This window comes from Spinacia oleracea, chromosome 1 (assembly GCF_020520425.1).
Source record: "Spinacia oleracea cultivar Varoflay chromosome 1, BTI_SOV_V1, whole genome shotgun sequence".
NCBI classification, from domain to species: Eukaryota; Viridiplantae; Streptophyta; class Magnoliopsida; order Caryophyllales; family Amaranthaceae; genus Spinacia; species Spinacia oleracea.
The window spans coordinates 17,584,292-17,608,612 of NC_079487.1; the positions used below are offsets into that span (position 1 = coordinate 17,584,292).

Consider the following 24,321-nt stretch of genomic DNA (forward strand, 5'->3'; position numbering starts at 1 on the left):
GGATTTACCTATCCAAGCAGTTCATAGATATGTGGAAGACTTTCCATCTGTATCTCAAAACATAGAAATTAATATTTAATTTCCCACGCAACAACTCATGGTCTCCAATCTATGTTGCCATTTCAAAACACGATGCTCTATAGCTCGTCCTTGCCAATGGTTAACTCCAAAGGGATCTTGCTTGATCCTTTGCCAGTGTTTATGCGTGTAGCATCAACTATTTAGCATATCTTTATTTCCTTGAATCAAGAACTATTCCTATGTACCTTTTCAAGTACCATAAGTTTTTCTTGATCTCAATCTAGTTGAACTTTACTTAGATCAATAGAGTTTGGTATATGTTCGTCATGCCTAAAGTCATACGATACATTTTTGGCGATCCTCATATTATATTATACATGATAAATTCTTTTGCAGAATAATTCCCAATTGAATTATATTCATGTAACTTTAGCTTATCTAGTTTCAGTAGATACTAAATCCAGCTAAATTCTTTGACATATAATATAGGTTAAGAATCTCACTTAGATCATATCCTTTGATGTTTAACTTAGTAAATGCTTATACATAGTTCAAACATTCTTTACTTAGATTTATTCACATGGGTCGAATATCTCCAATGGAGTATTTCGTATTTGATTTAGTGAATGCCATTACTTAATCCAAACCAATATTATAAGATCTTTGTAAATAGATCTTAATACCCAATATGTACTAAGTTTCGCCATGGTCCATCATTGATGAATAATTTCAAATCTAAGTCATTAGCATTTGAATGTTATTTCACAATAGAGAGATATGTGTGCGATACACACAGGACCAATTAAGTTTTACGTACTCCCACTAAACTTCTAATATATCTATAAGATTTATGTACATTTTATGAAACTAAATATTTATTAGTTTCCCTAAAATACAGTTCCAATTCCTAATTGCTTGCTTAAATCTGTACTTAGATTTTATAAGCTAGCTTTCCTTTTCAAGCATTTATTTGGATCCACAAATCTTGACATGCCATGTACATACTTTCTTACAACATTTGATTGAGGAATACGTTGTGTCATCCAATTACCATATGTACCAATATGCAATCATTGCTTGATTTATAGACTTGAGCATTAAGATTATATTATGCATGAGGCTTCAACACAATCCACGCCATGAATTTGCTTGTAACCTTTAGCAACTAATCTAGCTTTGTGTGTGAACACAATTCCATGTTTGATGGTTTTTATCCTTAAAACCAATTTGCAACCGATAGGTGTTAACCTATTCTTGCAAAACAAATTTTCAATTTTGTCATCAAAACATTGGTTATGTTTTATGGCCTTTAACCATCAAAAACATTTGAGCCTATATATGGCCTCTAACCATTTTAGGGAATCTGGGTTTCGTCATAGCTTTCTTACAAGTCACAAACTCATTAATCTACATGATAATAGTTTGACTGCAAGTTGTAGGTTTCTTCACTATCTAATAGAAGAATCGCATAGCTTCAGTGACCTGAACTCCATGTTTCTTCACTATTTAATAGAAGAATCTCATAGTTTCAGTGACTTAAACTCTATGCCTACTTGGGTATAGAACATCAAACAATAGAATATCAAAAGACACTTGAAAGTCTTTCAAATATTCTGTTCTTCTTGAAGCACTTGTAAAGTCTTCTAAGAGATGTCTATTCTTTAAAGCCACTTCTAAAGTCTTTAAAGAATACGTGTTCGGATTTTCTAAAGAACTTCGAAAAGCCTCCGGAATGTCCGTTTATGTTTATTGTTCTATTTTCGCCGACTTGTCATTTTGGAAACGAATCTCCAAAAGGACACTATTTCGAGCAAACAAACATTATGTTCTCAAAAATTTGTGGTACAGAAAAAAAAAATACCCTTGTGTCTCATTTGAATAAATCACAATGAAACATATATCTACACTTGGGCCTTAGTGTGTCGAATAACAAACACTAATCTCCCATTGAGTTTTGCAACTCTTTAGATATATATATTGTTGAAAAGATATTCTGAAATTACTTTTCAAGTAGCTTTGACGAATTTGGTTTAGTTTGGTGGTAGTTGAGCATTTTGTTTTAGAAATTATAGAAAAAGTCTTTATGATTCATCATTGATCGAATCAAGTACTAATTGACTTCGATCATTCCAATTTAGATATGCCATATCTTATGGAGCTAGATCGTGAACACATAATCATTGATGATCATTTTTGGTCTTAAAGTAACCATCGTCATGATCTAACCTAAATCTTTATGATTTCTTGCCATGTGGATTTTTATACTTCTGAATCTTTGAACTAGCTAAACAGATTCAACTTATATCACATTTGAGTAAATAAACCTATATTCACTCAAATCCATGTGAATAAAATCTTTCTTTAGCTTTGAACTCTATTGTCTAGGCGTTCTAACAATAGTTCATATCTTTTGTTACTTTCAACAAGTAAGATTAACTTGTCTTGAATGATCTAGAAATCAATCAACTTTCAAAAGTTCATAAAAATAGAGCTTTTGAATGTTAACTTGTTGACATGGTCTAAGAAACAATGCCAAAGATTAGTGGAACTTAAATCAAGAGATTGATTTGAACCTAGTAAAGTTCTTATTGTTAAAGAGTTGTTTGTTTTGATCAAGCATATTGACTCAACCCGTAAATGACCATTTCATTCAAACTACAAACAAACATTATTTTTGTCTTTCTTGAATGTGAGTCTTTCTGTGTTTGAAGCAGAAATTTAGGTATGCTGATTATGGAACGAAATAGCCATTAAGTTCCAGCCTTGAAAGGACTTAAAACAAACTAGATGACCCTACAACTAATGTAGCATTGCCATGCTTCATTTCCCACTTGTAGGTCATTAGTGTAGCCTAGCTTCCATTGTTTGAGTTATTACCGAAGTAAGAACCTCAAGCGGTATATGATACCAAGGAAGTTTGATTGCTAGGACACTTCTCTTTAAACATAAACTTTTAGGTAGAAACGGAATCGTAAATTCCTTTCATTTGTTCCTTGTTTTCCTATTTCTTGTACCCTTTCTTATAGCCTTAAGAATAGAACTCTCTAGTGTTGACTTTTATACTTTGTTAGACATGTCTAATGTCACTCCAACAAGGTTCTTACCATTTTGTTTATGTTGAATATTCTTTTTCAACTAGATGATCTTATCAGAAGCTTCTAAAGTTCTCTAAGCATCGATCTATTCGAATGTCTAGGGACTAGACTCATTCGAGAATTAAATGGAAAAAGATATTAGGTTGTTAACCATTGGTAAAGCTGAGCGTTTAAACTCAATGCTTTATGATCTCAAAACTACATTGTATTTTGAATTCACAAGCACCAATCAGTTTGCCATTCGACTTTTATACTCGAAAACAACCATAAAAGTCGCTATAAGAAACGTATATTTAAATTGCTCATTTTCTCTCATTTCCGCGAATCGTTCTTGGATTCACTACCAATCGAGGAAATTTACTGTTACCTTTCTAAAAGGATTTCCTGCAGTGCAAGATATTTAATTATAAACAATAATTAAAACATACATTGAAGCATGCAAAGTCTAAATATTTATCATGAGTAATAACTTAAAAATTAAAGCAATCATGGAATTTAAACAAGTTATTGGCATTTTATTCGAATTTATTGTTCCGGCAGGTGTGAATAAAATGATTCTAAGATCCTTAAATCATTGAAGAATTAAGCACATTATGTATTTAGACTCAATTCTAAAATATTTTAGGTAAGCAAAGCCTTTGCTAATAGTCTTGAAACTACTCTTGGTTGATAGGTACGTCTAAGAACTTATTAGGTAAACCTATCCTGTTTGCCACGACATAAAAGGACTCCTTACTTATATCGTTGAGTTTCACCAAAACTAACATGTACTCACAATTATTTGTGTACCTTACTGTGAGGGGGTGGAAAAAGCGCGAGGCTAGTGCGTGACCTTGTCCCTCGTGGGTGTGACGATTCTTTTTATTCAATCAAGTGTAATTGGATTTCCTGTGAGTATACACCCAATTGATTAGTAATATAGGAGTCGCCATTCAGTTTTTAACGACAATGAGAAAAACTGACAAAACCCGGTTATCGTGACATAAAGGGAGTGCAATTATGTTTGACCACGACGGCCGTAGGTTCCCTTGTGATCCCTGGTGTGGGGATCTCTCAATATACACCCGCAAGGTAGAGATTGAGGGTTCGGGGGACTGTAACTACCGAGAGGAGTAATTCGCTCGTCGATAACTCCAGAGGCAGGATATCCTTACTAGCTCAGCATAAATAATTGAAGGGACATGCGTTAACTATTAAACTAATCTGAGTTGATTTTAGCAATATGCAACATATAATACTAATTCGATCGTGATTATCTGATTTAAATAACATTAAGGGACCTAGCATGATAATCCGATTTCCCAAAAATATTATATTTGTCAGGCGTGATAGAACAATCATATTAGGTTAGTTTAACAGTTCATAAAAAGGGCGAGGAAAGCAGTTAAATCATCGAAGAGGGACACATTACGACGCACCCTTGAGAGGTGCGTCACGGTTCTCAGAAAACTCACCACTTTGACTTTGCTATTTCTCCTTTTTATTTAACGAATCTCAATTATGGGACAGGATACGTTATGTTCAATTTATGGATCGATTGCGACAGAACGCGTGAACAGTTTCGCAGCGAGAGGCTTAGGCTAAGGGGTTTAGAGTCAATACTCAGAATATATTATGTGTGGTTGTGTGTTGTTTCACGTCGAAACTAGGGGCCTATTTATAGGGAAGAGTTCGTGGAAAGATAGAATTGCAGAGTTCTAATCCGCAAAGAGTTAGGAAAAAACACGTACCCAGGTACTTTCAGCGCCCAGGCCTGGGCGCCGAAGATTTCGGCGCCTAGAGCCAGGCGTTGAAAATAGGGTCTGGGCAGTTTTGTTTAGTCAGATTCGGATTTCTAAAATCCGTAGAGTTTGAGATTAATTCAAGTCTTTTAGCGCGTATCAATTTTGTGACGGAATGCGTCTGGGCCCGTTACGAACTCTAGGTTCGTTAGGATTTTAATTAATACGTGACTCCTATTTCCGAATCCTATTAGGAATAGGATTCTCGCAGTTTTCTATCTCATTTAGGATTTATGTTGGAGTGCAACACCTAATTCTGACAGGTTTCTATCTTTTATGATTTGCCACTTTTAGACGCTACCTTTTACGGCAGTTACTATTTTTAGCAGGTTTCCATAAATAGCAGGTTTCGGGTGAAATGAAATGGGGAATCGAGATTCGTTTACTTTATAGGAGATGCGTTGTCAAGTGGAGTTTTTATGCTTTCATCATCGAACCTTTCCCTTGCGGGAACGGGGACAAAAGTAGGTGTCTACAGTTAGCCCCCACTTTGACTGAGTCTTGGAGTAAGACGATGGTCAAAGTATTAGACGGAGTGCGTCACACAAGTCATGGTGTATGTGACCTGTTTTGCGAGGGTCTCACGAGCCCCCGAGTGATAACATTTGACTTAAGGGTCATCACTTGAAGTGTCGACATATCCCTCACGTGTCATTGGGATTTGTCAACTGATAGTATAGAAACTTCCTCACTTTGTCATTGGAAGGATCTAAAGGTGCGTAGAAACTCCCTCACTTTGTCATTGGGAGTAGCTACAGAGTTTTTCGAAATCAAAGCTATAAAGTGTAATTGAGCCTGGCCAAGCCCAATCACGAGGTAAAACCTTTTTAAAGATTCTCATTTTCAGGGCTAGCTAAACGAGAAAACCCCCTTGTTTTTATAGGACGTAAAACGAAGGAAAATCCAGCACATCGTTCTTTTTTGGAAAAACGGAAAACCAATCCTTTAATTTTTGGAAAAAGGGAAAACCAATCCTTTAATTTTTGGAAAAAGGGAAAACCGATCATTTAATTTTTGGAAAAAGGGAAAACCGATCCTTTAATTTTCGGAAAAAGGGAAAATCGATCCTTTAATTTTCGGAAAAAGGGAAAACCGATACTTTAATTTTCGGAAAAAGGGAAAACCGATCCTTTAATTTTCGGAAAAAGGGAAAACCGATCCTTTAATTTTCGGAAAAAGGGAAAACCGATCCTTTAATTTTCGGAAAAAGGGAAAACCGATAAAAGTTATCGCTGCAGCGACTAAGGACCTGCGCTGTTAGTGACGCAGACCCCGCCCGCTGAAGGTGGGCGAGCCTGTTCGCTGAGGGTGGACCCCCCGTCCGATAGAAGTGGACGAATCTGTTTTGATGTTTTTGAAAATAAGGACCTACGCGGTTTGTGACGTAGACCCCGCCGGCTGGAGATGGCGAACCTGTCCGCTGAGGGTGGACGCCCCGTCCGATAGAAGTGGACGAATCTGTTTTGAAATTTTTTTTTGTTTTTTTTTTTGAAAATAAGGACCTACGTGGTTTGCGCCGTAGACCCCGCCGGCTGAAGACGACGAGCCTATTTTAAATTTGAAGACTTTATTTTTCGAAAACTGAGGACCTGTGCGGCTTAGAGACGCAGACCCCGCCCGCTGAGGGTGGGCGAGCCCATTTTGAATTTCTTATTTTGTCTATGTAGAAGGGCTTTTGTGATTACAACCTGTTGGTGGGTCGTAATATTTTTAGATGTGTCCTATAAGTGGGTCCACACTGTGTATATTTTTGTTTAACAATATATTTTTTGAGATATCCAAACATGACATGGTGCATGGCGCAGTCCGGGAATGTGATTTTGATTGCGCGCTCCTCGTTGGAGTCTATTTTTTCGCGAGCTCCCAAGCACTGGGGCTCGTCGGTTGTTTTTCGCATCTTGTAATCATGTTTGGGGTCATGCTCGTATGTGCGAGCGACCTTTGTAGTGGTGTGCTACTCTTAACAAAGTCGTGAGGTGCGACTTTCAGCAATTTTCAAGTCGAATGAGTATGGCAGGGCCCAATAGAAGTTAGGGCCTTTTTTGAGCCCGGGTTCATTTTCGGCGCCCAGGCCTGGGCGCTGAAATAATTCACGCCCAGATGGGGCGTTGAAAGTGTTGTTTGGGCTGGTCTTTTGATGACACAGTTGGCCTCTTGTTCATTCGTTTATTTCACTTGGAAGTTCTATGTATTCTCTTTTCTTTTGTTTTTTTTTTGTTTTTAGAACGTGATGATTTTCTTGAGAAGCCGTAGCCGATTGGTGGACTACGGTGCTTGTCGCTTTGGGGCGATTACTTTAAGGAACTGTTGCTCTTAAGACGTACGGTTATTGTGATAGTTGGGCGAGTCTATATGGCCCGAGGAATATACCTTGAGGCGTAAGACTTTGACCGCTCTTGTTGTTGTATATCTTTCCTTTTGAACGTGTTCGTGAATGTTCGATACTTAGAATGATTATATGTATGTACGAAAGAGCGTTCATAGAATGGCCGTTGTGTGCGGTCCATTAATCAGTTTGCTTGAATCATTTTTTTTTGAGCAATGACTGATTTTGAATAGTTTGCTTAGAAGCTTGATAAGGTTCAGACCCGTTCATGAAGTGGGCTCAAACATCGTACCCTTCGATTGTTCAAACATTCGCTTCGAGATTTTTTTATTTTGCTATGGTTGTTTCGTAGCTTGGGGCCCCCAAGTATGCATGTTGGGATGCTTCCTTTTGGCGTACGATTTTTGTAGGTTCTTTCGAGAAAGACGCCTTGGGGTTCCGCTCGTGTAGGTGCGAGCTATCCCTTCTGTGGTAGGTAATGTTTTGCTACCTTTAATCCTTAATGTAGAAGTAGTGTGGCTTGCATTTTGAATTTGGGCGATAAGTAGTTTTTTGCCTCTTTTCCACATGCTCTTGGTCGTGCCTACATTAGTGCAATATGCCTTACTCTTCTTTTAGACTTGTACCGTGGGACGGTTGAACTTATGGTGCGACGTAGGCTTGTGTGGCCTAACGACGTGTCTTAGAACATTCTTCCAAGTGTTGGGATATCATTTGCATTGGAGTATTTCATCATGCCTTGTTCAGGTGCTCGAATAAGTGTAGCACTTCTGCGTGGGTTTGCACGGCTTATTACTTCGTTCGATGCGAGGATTCATAGGTGTTTCTTTCTTATTTTTATATCTGGGTAAAACTTGGCTAGCAGAAAGATTCAGCGCCCAGGCTGGGGCGTTAAAGATATCGGCGCCCAGCTCTGGGCGTTGAAAATGATTTCTGGGTATATTTTGATGGTTATTATCCTTGATTTTTCTTTTGCTTTTGCCTTGGAACGAGGTAGACTGTGTAACGGGCGCTTATAGGGCGAGCGTTAGGTGCAGTAGTTTGATCGGAGTTTTGGTGACTCGCGATTTTCAGTTACGCTTGTTAGTGGGGTGACTTTATGTATTCTAAGTAGTGTTTAGAATTTGGGAGGGGTTGTAGCCATTCTAAGTTTTGTTTTACATGATTAAAGCTTAGGATTGTGCCCCTATGATGTATGTATAGCATTAGCGTCGAGAATTTGCGATAAAATCGTTATTTCGAGCATTTTTAGAGTGTTTTTCTCAAGCCCCAATTGTAGCTACGGGATTGGCTTGGTGCTATAATGCTTTGCATACGTCTTTATGCATTCATGGTGACAGGGATCATGAATAGTTTGAACCAGACTCGTTTAGTGCGAGGTACGTTCGAGTAGTGACCTGCTACTTCTCTTGTAAGTGTCGTATTATGCGACATCGCCATGGTCAAGGTAGTAACATGTGGAAGTGTGCCTTGACCAAAAGTTAGGTGCCTTTCTTTACCCATAATCATATTTAGAAATCTTTTTGACTCACTTGCAACATTGAGATAAACGCACACTTAGCTTAAACCAACGACACTTTATTATGTTCGAAGAAGTCTTTTGAAATCATTTGAAAGTTATTTAAAATCCGAGTCCTACTGTGTACAATCCGAGGTGTCCTAAGTAAGTTGACTCATAGAAGGGTTCGTACAGGATTACATGAATCAAAATACTGTTACGATTTTTGGAATGCTGTCTAAGGATTTGCTGGAAGCCAGGGTGCAGGCGTCAAGATATACTTGTGCCCGTTTGGCATGCTTTGGGCTTTTAGGGCCATCTTTTCCAGAATTGCGGGAATATAAACCGTTTTCAAATTGACTTAGATTTACTTGGTGTATGTCTGTACAAAAGGTCAAGGTATACTTAGTTCTTTCCCTAGCTCTTTCATTTCAATCTTTTAGCCCCCAGTTGCTATTATGTCTTCCCATTAACGATGCTTTTTTAAATTTCGATTTTAGATGTCCGTGTCATATGTCTGAGTAGGGTGAGACTTGGTTAAGTGCCAAGTTCTATTGACAATGTCTGATTTTTTCCAAAGGGGATTAGCAAGCATTTGAATTACCATGAACGGGTGCCCTGAGTTCGAAGGAACGATGGGGTGATGCCGTAGAACAATCCTTTTTATTGCAAGCTTACTGCCTTTACTATTTGTTGGCGATTATGACTGTGTCTAGTGGTGAAAGAAGGTTTTTAAGCGAACGACTATGTCTAGGGGTGAAAGAAGGTTTTTAAGTGAGTTAGTTCGCTTTAGGGAGGGTCAAGTCGAGTACTTTAGAGGGCATGGACGCTTGCGCTAGCCCCCACTTAATTGAGGCAAAGCGGTCTTTTGAGTCTTGGCTAAGTGCCTAGGAGTGTGAGTGCTCCTTCTGGCAAGGGTACGTGCCCTTATTATTTTTCGATGTGTGCTCATTAATTTTGGCATTTTGATTACTTGGATTCTTGCTTTGACTTAAATTTTTCTTTCGACTTGGATTGCAAGTAATTAAATTTCAATAAGGGACTTCTATTCTTTACTCTTGTTATTCTATAGGCTTTTAATATTTTTGCAAATTGGTTGGACCGAATCATGGATTGCCTACGTATCCGCCTTAAATAATTTTAATTTGGAATCAGGTCTTGCGTAGTTCTTAGCCTAGAAAATGGTTTCATAGAATGCCGATTTTAAACAAGTATGTTCTGAGGTGGAAACATATTATTTGAAACGGTAGAATAAGTGAAGTTTATTATTATTTAAATCTGCTGCCTTGCCGTAAGCCAAAAAAAATAATTTGTTTTACATTTTTGAGTACATGTATTTTCTTTTCATGTGTATTTTTTTGGTACGTATACCTGAATACGTGTTGTACCCCTCCAAGTGTTCGTTATTTTTCCGTGCATGTGCGGATAAAATGTTGCACTACGGGATAAGTATTCCCTGGCTTGCTCTTTTCGCTCTCCCTTTTCTCTTTCTATTTTTTCTTTCTTTTTTCTTGGGATTCCTCCCCAACATAAATTCTTCAATTTTTAATTTGGGCTAAAAGGTAGATGGTTGTGGTCTTTGAGTCACGAGGCGAGACTGAGTGAGCCTCGTTTGGTAGGCCTATAGTGGACCTTTAATTTTAGTAGGCCTAGGGTGGACCTTTAAATTGTTTACTTTGCAAGCGTATTTAGTCGTTTCTTAAAATATGCAAATAGCGTAGATTCAAAATGTTGTTTTTACCTTATTGAATTTTAACGAAAGAATTACATCGAAAGTAATTTTTTGTTTCTTTGAGATTCCAGTTTCTGGGATTTAATTGGAAGTTGTGATTTAGACTCAAACTTTCATTAATCTTTCTGATTATAACCCGTGTATGAATACAAGGAGGTGGCCTAGACTCAAAATAATGACGTGGCGTAAGCCTATAATACTTGACCAAGCGACTCTCAGACTTAGGCTAATTGGACCATAACTTTCGTTGGTTGACACTTTAGATTTTAACCCTTGGGTGTTCATTTGTCAAGCGCCGTTTTACTTAATGTTGGCAAGGTAGTTAATTGGGGAGATCGAATTTTTATTTTTGCAAGACTAGAATCATTAGTGCGGCTTCTCTCTTAGTGTGTATTGCTTTTACCCCAATGGTAGCCTTATGGTATGCCGATTTGGGTATTTTCATGGTTGGTCGTGTTGCATTCATGGAAAATCTTTAGTCCGTACTTAGTAGTATTTCAAGGAGTGAGTGACTCGAGAGGACTATGATAGTCGTGACCCAATGTGATCCTAAGCCTTGAGGCCATTAATTTCTTGCTAACGGTATTGACACCTTAGGTTCACTTTGGGGGTTGTGCGACTATGGAGGAATGATTTTCATAATATGACGGTTTCCATTTTGCAAATACTTGAATTAAATAATATGTTCTTTTTATTGGTGACAGAGAGTATTGAGGCCGTGGATTCTTAGCAAGGGATGACAATTACATATGGGTGCTTACTGATTTAAATGTTAGGAAGGGAGACTCAATATGGTTTAACCTTTTTATTTGCAGAACGACACCAAGCATTAGGACCGATTCTATGGATAAGACAACTAAGACTTAGGATTTGGATTGTACTTTGGCATAGCCTAGTCTAGACTCGGATTTATTTATTTTTTATTTGAACATTTATTTTTTTCTTGAAGACTTTATTCGAACATTTATTTTTTGAATACTTCGCCCATGTGACATTTAAGGTCATTTAATCAGCATGCTCGGTTTTTAGTGTCGAGCATTGTCGTCGTAGGCGGCCCAACAACGATGTAGAGAGTTATTAATTTTTTACAAGTCGCTTTTGAAATCGAGTGCTTTTCTTACCCCCTCGTAGCAGTTCTTTTTACGAACGTTTTTTTTTTGTGCTACGTATTTTCCCTTTGCGCGGGCACGGAGGCTGCTGCGCTTGACCAGAAGGCCAAGCAGCAACTTCAGCGCCCAGCGAGGGGCGTGAGAAATTCTGGCGCCCAGCCATGGGCGTTTAAAAAGCGTCCCTGGCTGGTTCTCGTTTTCTGTTTACGTCTACTTTTGTTTATGCGACTTCGATTTGCGTGCTTGCCTAATAACGTCCTTTACGCGTTGTGCAGCGTTTGTGGGATTCGTTACAGGCCATCCCGAGCGTCGCTTATTTTGTGGCGATCATTCGGGTTTGCGGAACACGTGTTTCGGTATAACTCTTTGGCAAATTAGTCTATGAATGTTTGGGCAGTTTTTTAGGTCGTTGGTTTTCTAGGATAGTTTGTCACACACAATCACATATTTCGCTATACATAACTACAATACAAACATGGATTTGAAAATTAAATGCCACGTAGTTTATGATAGGCTTCTATGGGTAGTTTATTTGCGCCTGGCTTGGTACCGCTTCTATCGTAGATCCAACACATGCCCCGGTCGAGGTAGTGTCGTCAACAGACGAATTTCGCTCAAGAGGCCAACCCGCAAGTGCAAGCCAAGGGGGCATGCAGGCGAGAGGGACCTAATGGGCGAGCGATTGGGTTCGGGATAGGTGTACTACCTGCACAAGTACCGAGTGGGAAACATGCGCGGCGTATGCACCCCCCTATTGGCGAAAAAAGGTATCCTTAGTCCCAACTCCCGAGGGAGCCGAGATTCGTTATGAGGTTCTGCCCGTTCACATTAATATGCTGATTTTCAGGTCGTCCCAACTTGATGGGGAAATAAACGCGGGGTAGGATCGTTTCACCCTTCGGCTATTTTGATTACCTACAAGCACGAGTATTTCCTTCACTATCCCCAGTAGAGTCGCCACTGTGAGGGGGTCGAAAAAGCGCGAGGCTAGTGCGTGACCTTGTCCCTCGTGGGTGTGACGATTCTTTTTATTCAATCAAGTGTAATTGGATTTCCTGTGAGTATACACCCAATTGACTAGTAATATAGGAGTCGCCATTCAGTTTTTAACGACAATGAGAAAAACTGACAAAACCCGGTTATCGTGACATAAAGGGAGTGCAATTATGTTTGACCACGACGGCCGTAGGTTCCCTTGTGATCCCTGGTGTGGGGATCTCTCAATATACACCCGCAAGGTAGAGATTGAGGGTTCGGGGGACTGTAACTACCGAGAGGAGTAATTCGCTCGTCGATAACTCCAGAGGCAGGATATCCTTACTAGCTCAGCATAAATAATTGAAGGGACATGCGTTAACTATTAAACTAATCTGAGTTGATTTTAGCAATATGCAACATATAATACTAATTCGATCGTGATTATCTAATTTAAATAACATTAAGGGACCTAGCATGATAATCCGATTTCCCAAAAATATTATATTTGTCAGGCGTGATAGAACAATCATATTAGGTTAGTTTAACAGTTCATAAAAAGGGCGAGGAAAGCAATTAAATCATCGAAGAGGGACACATTACGACGCACCCTTGAGAGCTGCGTCACGGTTTCCAGAAAACTAACCACTTTGACTTTGCTATTTCTCCTTTTTATTTAACAAATCCCAATTATGGGACAGGATACGTTCTGTTCGATTTATGGATCAATTACGACAGAACGCGTGAACAGTTTCGCAGCGAGAGGCTTAGGCTAAGGGGTTTAGAGTCAATACTCAGAATATATTATGTGTTGTTGTGTGTTGTTTCACGTCGAAACTAGGGGCCTATTTATAGGGAAGAGTTCGTGGAAAGATAGAATTGCAGAGTTCTAATCCGCAAAGAGTTAGGAAAAAACACGTACCCAGGTACTTTCAGCGCCCAGGCCTGGGCGCCGAAGATTTCGGCGCCCAGAGCCAGGCGTTGAAAATAGGGTCTGGGCAGTTTTGTTTAGTCAGATTCAGATTCCTAAAATCCGTAGAGTTTGAGATTAATTCAAGTCTTTTAGCGCGTATCAATTTTGGGACGGAATGCGTCTGGGCCCGTTACGAACTCTAGGTTCGTTAGGATTTTAATTAATACGTGACTCCTATTTCCGAATCCTATTAGGAATAGGATTCTCGCAGTTTTCTATCTCATTTAGGATTTATGTTGGAGTGCAACACCTAATTCTGACAGGTTTCTATCTTTTATGATTTGCCACTTTTAGACGCTACCTTTTACGGCAGTTACTATTTTTAGCAGGTTTCCATAAATAGCAGGTTTCGGGTGAAATGAAATGGGGAATCGAGATTCGTTTACTTTATAGGAGATGCGTTGTCAAGTGGAGTTTTTATGCTTTCATCATCGAACCTTTCCCTTGCGGGAACGGGGACAAAAGTAGGTGTCTACACTTACCCCTTTAGAATCAATAAGTAACACCTCGCTATGGCGGAAAACTATTACTAAGATTGATGTAAAGGTGATCCAGGTAAGTGTTATTTTGGCATGGCACCTTTTAACTCAATTTTAAAGTTTGGAACTTAAGGCTCTTACTATATTGGTTAGATTTTAAGTGAAATAAAATCCTTAATCATGCAACATAATCAAGCCATAATCTCATGCATAATTAAGACATATTTAAAGCAATAAATAACTTAAAACATGCATAAGAAATAAATGTGATCTAGTATGGCCCGACTTCATCTTGAAACTTCAACTTCAAAGTCCGTCTTGAAAATGGATTGGAAACTACGTCTTGAATTTCACCATGGGAGGCGCCATTTTCTTCAAATAGGATCAGCTATAATTAAACTAATTACAATTATTTGATGGTATGCAGACCATATTTAAATTGATAAACTTTGGTGCATTAGACCAATATTACATTCAAATTTATGGTACGCATACCATATTTTCTATCCTATTTGGGCCATACTAGTCACTTTCAATAACCTGCAAAACAGTACATATACAATATATACCATTCACCCATTCATTATCATGAATGGCCCACATAGCTGGTTAGTAGAACATGTTATGCATCGATCACATACATATTTACAGCAATTAATCAAGGCACCAATAATCTACCAATTATTCAGTCCTTATTAATTCTAATCAAGTTGTTTTAACCTTAAAGGAATGTAGACCTAATAAGAGTTTATGACTAAAATGCTCCCACTTAAACCAATAAATTCACATGCTTTACTAATTTTAAACATAAAAATGTATTTCCTAGTCTAACCGGAAGCGTATAAATTTAATTAAAATTTAAAGCTCATATAAATTTATAATTGAATCCATTTAATTTATTTTCAGTTGATTAAATGAATTTAAATTAATTCAAGGTTTTAATTTTAGAAAAATAATTAGTAAAAATTAAAATTTATAATAATTAGATTATTCAAAATTAAATTCCAAGAAAACAATTTAAATTACGAATTTTAAAATTAATTAAAATCGTTTCCGAACTGAAAATTCAAAATTAAAATTAAAACGCATCAATCGTAATAAGACGAGGCACTTGGGCTTGCGCCCAAGCCCCATCGAGTGCACGAGGCAGCAGCGCCCCTCGACTGATTGTACGGCATCACACGAGCAGGCCACACGCAACGCAGCAAGCCCAGGCCACGCTGCGCGCAGCCCGCACACTCGACGCGTCTGGTTGCTTCGCTGGGCGCGGCAGCACGCGCTGTGGCGCAGCATGCTCGCTGCCCACACGCGACTGCTCGCCTGGCTTGCGCCAATGCCCAACGCCCTCGCCCCCTCGCCCACGCTGCACACATCACTCGACACAAGGGCAGCGTGCTGCCTTGTGCTCGTGTGCCATGGCCCTTGCTCGCTGCATTGTACCGCATGGGCGACGAGCTCCCTTGCTCGTCGTCGCATGCCCGCACTATACAACACCCCTTAAGGGTAACACGTAGCTTCCATTGCTTTGTGCGTGCAAGTTTTATGAGCGAATTTTATAAAAATTAAAACTTTTATTTCAAAATTAATGACAAATTAATAAATCATATTAATTTCATAATTTTAGGGCGAAAAATCGAAAATTTATTAATCAATTAATTTCTGATTATCATGGATTCAAATCTTGGTCATAAAAATCTGAAATTTATCATAAATTTACAATTTTTATGGTGGTTTTTAATCAAGGATAGCTAATTAAATCGTTAATTAATTATGAAAATCAAATCAATTCTAAATTATTCGAATTTCAACAAATTAATTACAATTACAAATTAGGTTGTATAATTAACAAGCTTAGGCATTCAAATTTGTTAAACATATACAGTAGGTCAATCAAAAATTCAAGATTTAACAACAAGAATCGCAAATATTCAATTTAACATCTAAAAATTACAAACTTTTGCGTTCGAAAAACTAAAACGTCAAAAAGTCATAGTTAGGATTCGAATTTTGGAATTCTGGGTTCGGCCGAAAAATAGTACTTTTGTCAAAATTTCAGAATGCCTTTTACATGCGGAATTGACACAAAAATCACTCGATTTCGTTGAGTAACGAAGAAACTGCCGAAAAACTGCGTACATATAATTAAATGAACGCAATTTGCAATTAATTAACAATTACGAAAATTAATCACCCCTTTTAATTCTTTGCAAATTTGTAAAATTTAACCATGTTAAGAAATTATTATGGAATTAATTAGAGGCTCGTGATACCACTGTTAGGTTATGATACACATAAACGAATATAAATCATGCGGAAAAACCATAAATGCCAGGATTCCAAATTAATTGCCACATAACAATTAGCATAATTAGGATGCATAATCTTTGTAGCGTGCCCTCCCTTGCTGCGCCCGAACCGAACAAGAACAAGTCTTTAGGACTCCAAGTTTCGTCACTCCGTAGAAAGTCCACAACACGTCCGGATCCGCCTTAAGATTAACCAACTAGAATCGCCCTTAAGGTACTAAAATATTCGGCTATATGGGCAAGGTGTTTGACTGAATTTTTGGCTCAAATTCTTACCTTTGAATACTTCAAACTCGTTATAAATTATGAGCCTTGATCTCATATTTATAGGCCATGGAATAAGTAATCGAATCCTACTAGGATACGAATTAATTAAATTAGAATCCTAGTAGAACTCTTATTTAATTAATTTATCTTTTTAGGATTAGGAAATTTAATCATCAAACGAATCCTAAACGCTTTAGGTTTCGTATGTGAACACAAACTCTACACGAGCATGACCCGCAAGCATGCAGGCCATGCCCGCGCATAGCCCACACGGCCACTCGACCCATGCGAGCTACAAGCCCACGCGAGCAGCAGCATTGCTCGCAGCCCATTGCACGCAGCTGCGCGCGCAACCACGACCTACTGGGCCTGGCGTGGCCTTGGCTGTTCGTGTGGCGCGCTGGCTTGCTGGACGCGGGCCTGGCTTCGTGCTGGGCCTTCGTCTAGCAAGCTCGTCCGATGCTAATTCGTACGATGCGCTTCCGATTAATTTCCCGATTCTGGAAATCATTTCCGATACGAACAATATTTAACATTTCCGATTCCGGAATTAATTTCCGTCTCGAACAAATATTTAATATTTCCGTTTCCGGAATTATTTTCCGATTCCGATAATATTTCCGATTATGACAATATTTCCGTTTCCGGCAATATTTCCGATTCCGGCAATATTTCCACTTCCGATACGTACCATGTTTCCGTTTCCGGCAACATCTACGACTTGGATAATATTTATATTTCCGATACGATCCATATTTCCATTTCCGGCAATATTATCGTTTCCGGAGTATTCATTTACTTGCCTTTGACGATCTCAGCTCCCACTGAAACCAAGATCCGTCGATTCCGAATATTGATTAGATAGAGTATTTGATCCGTTTACGTACTATTTGTGTGACCCTACGGGTTCAGTCAAGAGTAAGTTGTGGATTAATATTATTAATCCACTTGAACTGAAGCGACCTCTAGCTAGGCATACAGTTCACTTGATCTCACTAAATTATTAACTTGCATAATTAATACTGAACCGCATTTATTAGACTTATCATTAAATGCATACTTGGACCAAGGGCATTATTTCCTTCAAATGCACACACTTAACCTGATGAGATCTGCTACACTATCCCTGCAAGGCCAAAACCCCTGAACAACCAAATCTAGTATGAAGCCCATCAACTGTTGAATCCCACAAAAGCCAAAAACAGAATTAAAAAAAAAAAAAGAAACAACCAACACAAAACAAATTACAAACCACTCTCCATTGTAGTCCCTCCTTCTTGCTGCTCCAAAGTTTCACCTACGCAAGTAATCACTTCCAGGCCTTGGGTTAGTGCATAATCAACCTTGTCTGCAACAAAGTGGAAGATAAAGAACGAAAGTTCAAAAAAGACACCTTAGTAAACAAAGCATGCCATAGTAATATATCGAACAACAAGAAAGCAGTAAAAGATTCTGAAGGTGGCACATCATACATCATTTGTCTCATTTGATAGGGTAGTCTCTCTAAATGACCAAGGATCAACCAATCAAATACCCAATGACGAGCATCTCTGCACTGCAAACACGAATAGAGCTTGCATATAAAAAAATATGTAAAACCTAATTTCAACAATCAATTTCATGGTAGTCGTCCTCTATCATGAAGTCATCTTCATGGGTCAAGATCATCCTCACTACTAGTAACTTTTGATTGTGACTGCTCTATTATAGATACTGAAGCAACTTTATGAAGCAACATCAGAACTCAGAAGCTGGTGGGATGATGCAGTCGAACATCAAAGTGGAAAATGGATCTCATAATTCTTATTTACCTAAACATCTCACCAGAATTTAAATGCAGGCCACTCAAGACCGGTGATATGCTGTAACCTCTATGGAAAGATGGATGTCCAAATGACATAGGCCGATCTGAAATTTGAGGAACTTCAATATCACCCTCCAACATTTTCAGTGCATCTGATATTGTAGGTCTTAATGCAACCATAACACGGGCACACAAAATACCAACTCCTACAAATCTTTCCATAATTCCCCTTGGATTTAACTCCAAGTTATCCCCCTCTCTTAACAAGAAAGGTCAAGAACCTCTTATGATCTCCCCTCTTTAACCAAACACCATGCCCAATCTGTTATTAAAACAGTCGTAGAGGAACCTAAAGCTGACAATCAAGGGCCCTTCTCCGCACATTATCTCCAAAACAACTACCCCGAAACTGTAGACATCACTCTTCTCAGTTAGCTGCCCATAAAGTGCATATTCAGGGGCCTAATAGCCATGAGTGCCTGCCTCTCTGGTTGTGAGATGAGATTGCCCTTCCTTGATTTCTTTTGCCAACCCAAAATCAGCCACCCTTGCTCTCATTTCTGAATCTAAAAGAATGTTTGTAGCCTTTATGTCCCGATGATATATTGCAGGTTTTATTCCATGATGGAGATAAGCTAGCCCTTTTGCCACATCCAATATTATGCACTTCCTTTGGGGCCATGTTAATGGTTTTCTAAGTGCCCCACTTTGGTTTGCAGAACCCCAAAAGAGATGGTCATCCAGATTACCATTCACCATGTATTCATAAATAAGGTATCTCTGTTTTCCTCCATAATCATCATCAACCATGCAACATCCCTTAAGTGGGACTAAATTCCGATGCCTCAGGTTTCTAAAGACACCCACCACTGCAGCCAGATTCCTTGAGAGACTACTGATTTCAGTAATAGGCATTTTTTCTGGTTACTTGAGACTAGAGATTGATAGCCTAATATGAGAAAGAGAAACAAGAACTAAAGACCTGAATTATTACAAAAGAAACTCCAATTTCTATCGAATGGAGCAAAGTGATTTCTTAGAATGAACTAACATTAAACAAAGCTAAGCCAATACCTTTTAAACACTTGAGTTTAATTATTTCAGTCAGAAAGTTTGTCCAGAAAAATCAATCATACCAAAGGGATAGTCAAAAAATTAACCGAATACATTCTACAAATTGAAGATTATATACCAATTGCAAAACTAAAATTGAATCAACTTAAAACATTGCAAGGTAAGAAATTACCTAGCCTGTTGACAAGACAAAGTGAGACATAAGTTCTTCATTTCTCTTCAACATAGAATAAAACACACAAATTCGAGTAGAACAAAGAAAGATTGAATCGCCAAATTTGTAGAGGACAGAGAAAAACTCGAGCAACAATCGAACATGTTAAACAACAAAAATAGTTGATTGAACCCTAATAAAACAATCAACAATCAAAATCGAAAAATAGAATAATCAACAATCGAAAAATAAAACATACCTAGAAGGTAATTCGCGGGACAAATTGAGAAAACAGAGGGAAAGTCGATCAATAATGGAGGAAGAAGTTGAAGGATGAGGAAAACTTCACTGCAATAATGGTGGAAAAAGGAAGGGGAAAGAGGTGGGAGAAAATAGGAGAGAGAAAACGAAAGGAAGAGAGAGGAAAAAAATCTGAAAATTAGATTGAAAGAGGGATGTCATTCAGCCATCCACAATTACCATACTGCCCTTAATATTTTGATTTTTTTGGGTGAATCCTGGGCTGTTGGATTCATTTCATCAACGGCTGAGATTAGTTCTTAGTTCTCATCTTAAGGGTTGGTTCTCACCAGATCCCGATTATTATTATCGTTATTATTACTTAAATATTACTATTATTATATTAATAATATATGTTATTATTGTTATTAATAAATAATTATGATTATTGTAATCATTATTTATTATTATGAGTATGTTATAAATATTAACATTATATTTATTATTTATTATATATTATATATTATATATTATTAATGATTTATTATATATTTTATACTACTTCCTCCTTTTCTAAAAGTTCTTTACGCTTAGGAATATGTGTCCAAAATATAAAAACTTTGGCCGTAAATTCTCACTATTATATACATCAAAACTTTACATGTAAAATCTTGTTAGATTGGTCTTGGTATGTGTTTTCAAAATATCAACTTTTTATATTTTTTCCACATACGAAATTGGATGTATTAATAGTTAAATATTGCATTGGAGTCCGTGCAAATAGTAATTGTAAAGAACTTTCTGAAACGGAGGTAGTATATATTATACTTTATTTTTTATTTGTTATTTGTTATTCATTATTTATTATTCATTATTCATTATTTATTATTCATTATTTATTATTTACTATTCATCCAGTTCCATTCAGTTCAGTTTCAGCTCCATTCAGTTCAGCTCAGCTCCATTCAGTTCAGCTCAACTCCATTCAGTTCAGTTCAGCCAAACAAAGTTCAGAAGAACAGAGGCTTAGACTCAATTATCTTTTTTTTTTTCTTTTTTAAACTTTTGACCTCTGACCCCACAGTGAAAAATGGAACTCTTTTATTCCAGAATCACCTGATGGTGTTTGGGAATAGGAATTTACGTCCTTTTTTTGGGGGTGTAAAATTCACTTATTTTTTACTCCCTCACTCACTAAAAGATTGCCCTAAACCACATTTTTTACTGTATTAAGAAAGAAGGTAAAGATAAGCAAGTGGGTTGCTAGTCTTTTCTTTTTCCTAATTAAAATAATAGAATGTGACAGGAGATATGTGAGGAACACGGATAAAAAAGAAATTGGGGAAATCTTTAAGGGAATGAGGAAGTAAACTTCTAAATACATGACATCTATATTTTCACTAGGCAAACTAAAATAACCTATCTTACTCACCAAAATTTTATGATTTTGAAGTACAAAGCTTATTTAACATTCTTCTTTATTAATTTCTATTATTACTTCTAAAAATGATAAAATCAAATTCCTACCGCGACAACCGCGACCCAAATCCTATCAAATCTTGTTTTGTTCCGAAGCAAAGATATCTCATGTCTCATCTAGTAAATTTGGAGAAAGAATTGTCAGGTTGATGTGAATGTGGCTTTTGTTTTTGTTTAAAAATTGGAAAAATTAACAAAATTGATCTCAAGTATGTGTGGTCTTCTCATTTTAATCCCAAAAATACTTTAGTCTAGAATAATCCTAACTATTCGATAACCCTTCTCATATTAGTCTAATTTATTTTCTGACCTGTTAAAGTAGGTTAAAGGTCCACGTTTCACTACTTAATAGGTTTATGGTTTTATACTTCTTTTATTTTTTATTTAACTTATACTTCATTCTTTTGTTGTCTCCTTTTTCGTTTTCCCAACCACCACCTCATACTTCTTCAATCATATAGCCACTATCCTAACCGTCTCCAACTGCCAAACCAACATCCCAATTTCTGGACCACCACTACCATTATAGGGAGATATGATACACGAATATGTCTGGCGAATTTCCAATTCGTAATCGACTGCTGGGATAAATACGCAGAGGGATGTTGTAACAACCACAATAGCCACCATGAAGATGACAATGAGGAGAAGGACGACTGACGATGACGGCCAGTCGTAGCGTCGTCGCTCTTCTTTCTGGGATTCCTTGAGTTCCTCTGGTTCCATCTTCAACATTTCCCAGTCTACTAAAATTTATTTGAAGCTTTTCTGGATTTTCTGCCCTTTGTTTTTTGGTTTGAGTCTGAATATTTGGGATTGTATTTTGTTGATGTTGAAAATGGGAAGATGAAGAAAGGTGGGAAACAGAGGAGTATGAGAAGACGGTCATATTAGATTGGGGAGAGAGTTGCAGAGGGAGGAAGGTGGTAGTGGTTGGTACTTGGTGAGCCTAGTGGCAAGTTTTGGTGGAAGTGGAGGTGTCTATTATTAGTGTTACTCAATAGAGGTGATGGGAGAGAGGTGAGATGCGAGAGCTTCAAAAACAAAAAAAATTACCGGATGTTAAGGTTATGAGAAGGGCTCCCCAATAGTTAGGATTCTTCTAGATTAAAGTGTAGAGTAGTTGGGATGAGAAGGTGACCAGTAGTTTGGATTATTATTATTAATTTTCCCTTATAAGTTTGATTAACTTGTTAATTAGCCTATTATGTTTGTTTCATACAATGGTTTACATGGACATTGTTTCAGATGCTATTAGAAATGCTTACTGATGTTGGTACTCTATTATTAGCTTCAGTAGCCTACTGTCTTAGATACTTTAGCTTCAGTAGGATGCTTTCATAGATACTTCAGTTTTTGTTTTTATTTATTTTTATTTATTTATTATTGATTTATTTATAATTTTTTCATTTTTGCGAAGCATACGAGTTTTCTGCAGTACAAAATACAGAGTTGATTAACATTAAACTTTTTCTTTGGAAGTTCGCTGGTTCATAACCACTTTGGATGTGCAATGCCTGTGCTTTCTTGTAACAACGGTCTTATGGATATGGTCAAGGTTGTATTCTTCTATTTATGGTAGGTTTGCTTACAGAGAATAATCAGACCTTCATGTCTGGTTCGGAGGGTGATGATATCCCGATCCTACTGTTATTATGGTGTTAGAAATGTAACTTGGTTCAACTCTATTTGTGACCTTTTCTGATATGTTGCAGCTGTACTACATGTAGGAGCTTAGGAGTAAAATATCCCCCCTTTCATCAGTGAAGTTTGAAGTTCAATTATCACCTAGCAATGTAAGTTCAATTATCCCCCCTTCGGCTTGGCACTTACCCCTTAGGCTGGACCTATCTTTTGAGTGTCACGTTCTTTTTGATTCACAGCATCCCAACATTACAAAAACTTACATATGACAGTCTTATGCATAAGATTAACTTCTTACCCAATATTTGAACTTTTTAATCAAAGATCAAATAATTAAGTTTTACCATTATTAATTATACTCAACAATCAAATAGTTACACTTTATAGTAAAATAAGTAGTTATGGTTTCAAATTGAATAGTTACTTTTTTACTACGTAAATGCTGGCATTAGGAGTTTTATGCAAATGGCTGTCACTCATTTGAGACCTACTCTACAACAACTACTTCTACGGAGTCTCTTCTGGGGTCAGGGGGGTCCCCTTCCCCATTCATAAAAAAAAATAAAAAAAATTTGTTTGCCAAACTTTATAATAAACTGAAATCCTGGATCCACATCTGTGTAATAAAGTAAAGGGTTTTCCGAATCCTTATTACCTTATACTCTGTAGAAGTAGTTGTTTAATTTTGATTGGACTCCCCTAGTCCCCTATCTTGTCATTATTTCCTTTGCTTCAAATTTTGCAGGAACAGTTTAAGCTACCAATTTCTTCAGATGCAATCACCATTAAGCCGGTGGCTCAAGACCAATCAGTTCAGCCCAGCACCGGAGAAAAACGTGTTAATGTATGGATTAGGGTGCCGCCTGTAGAGGAACATTGATCTTGAAACGTGTACATGTTTTGGTTGGGGATAAAGAATTGAGATACTTTCTTTGTTTTTTTTTTTTTTTTTTTTGTCTCGTCTTGGTTGATGCTTACAATGAGTAATATAAAAAAAGGAATTCTCATCACCCAGCTCCATCCACCTATTTTTTACCTATTTTGTTTCAGCATAGACAAGTGGGTTTGATGCATTGTCCAGTAAGTCAAAGGGTGGCAAATCCGGCAATGGATCGAAGGTGGGTCCATTCGTCATTCAACCCATTCATCAACCGATTTACCCTTTATCCACAATTCCACATCCATCATTCGTGGATGTAGAGCTGTATCCGGTCCGATCCGGAACGGAAATTGGATGGGGACCGGACCAAAATCGGACTGGACCGGTCCGGACCGGATCAATAGTCTCCGGTCCGGTCCTTGAAAATATACGATTTCGGTTTTTCGGTCCGGTCCGGTTGAAAACCGGAATTTCCCGGTCAGAA

At 37.7% G+C, this 24,321-nt stretch overlaps 1 protein-coding gene across 1 annotated transcript; it reads right to left on the minus strand.

The window, feature by feature from the left end:
• Positions 1 to 18,369: 18,369 nt before the first annotated feature.
• On the minus strand, positions 18,370 to 19,281 carry LOC110781478 (probable receptor-like protein kinase At1g11050). The gene is given in 3 exon segments (XM_056832020.1): positions 18,370 to 18,635; positions 18,638 to 18,729; positions 18,731 to 19,281. Coding segments are annotated over 3 exon segments (909 nt in total).
• Between the last annotated feature and the right edge of the window lie 5,040 nt (positions 19,282 to 24,321).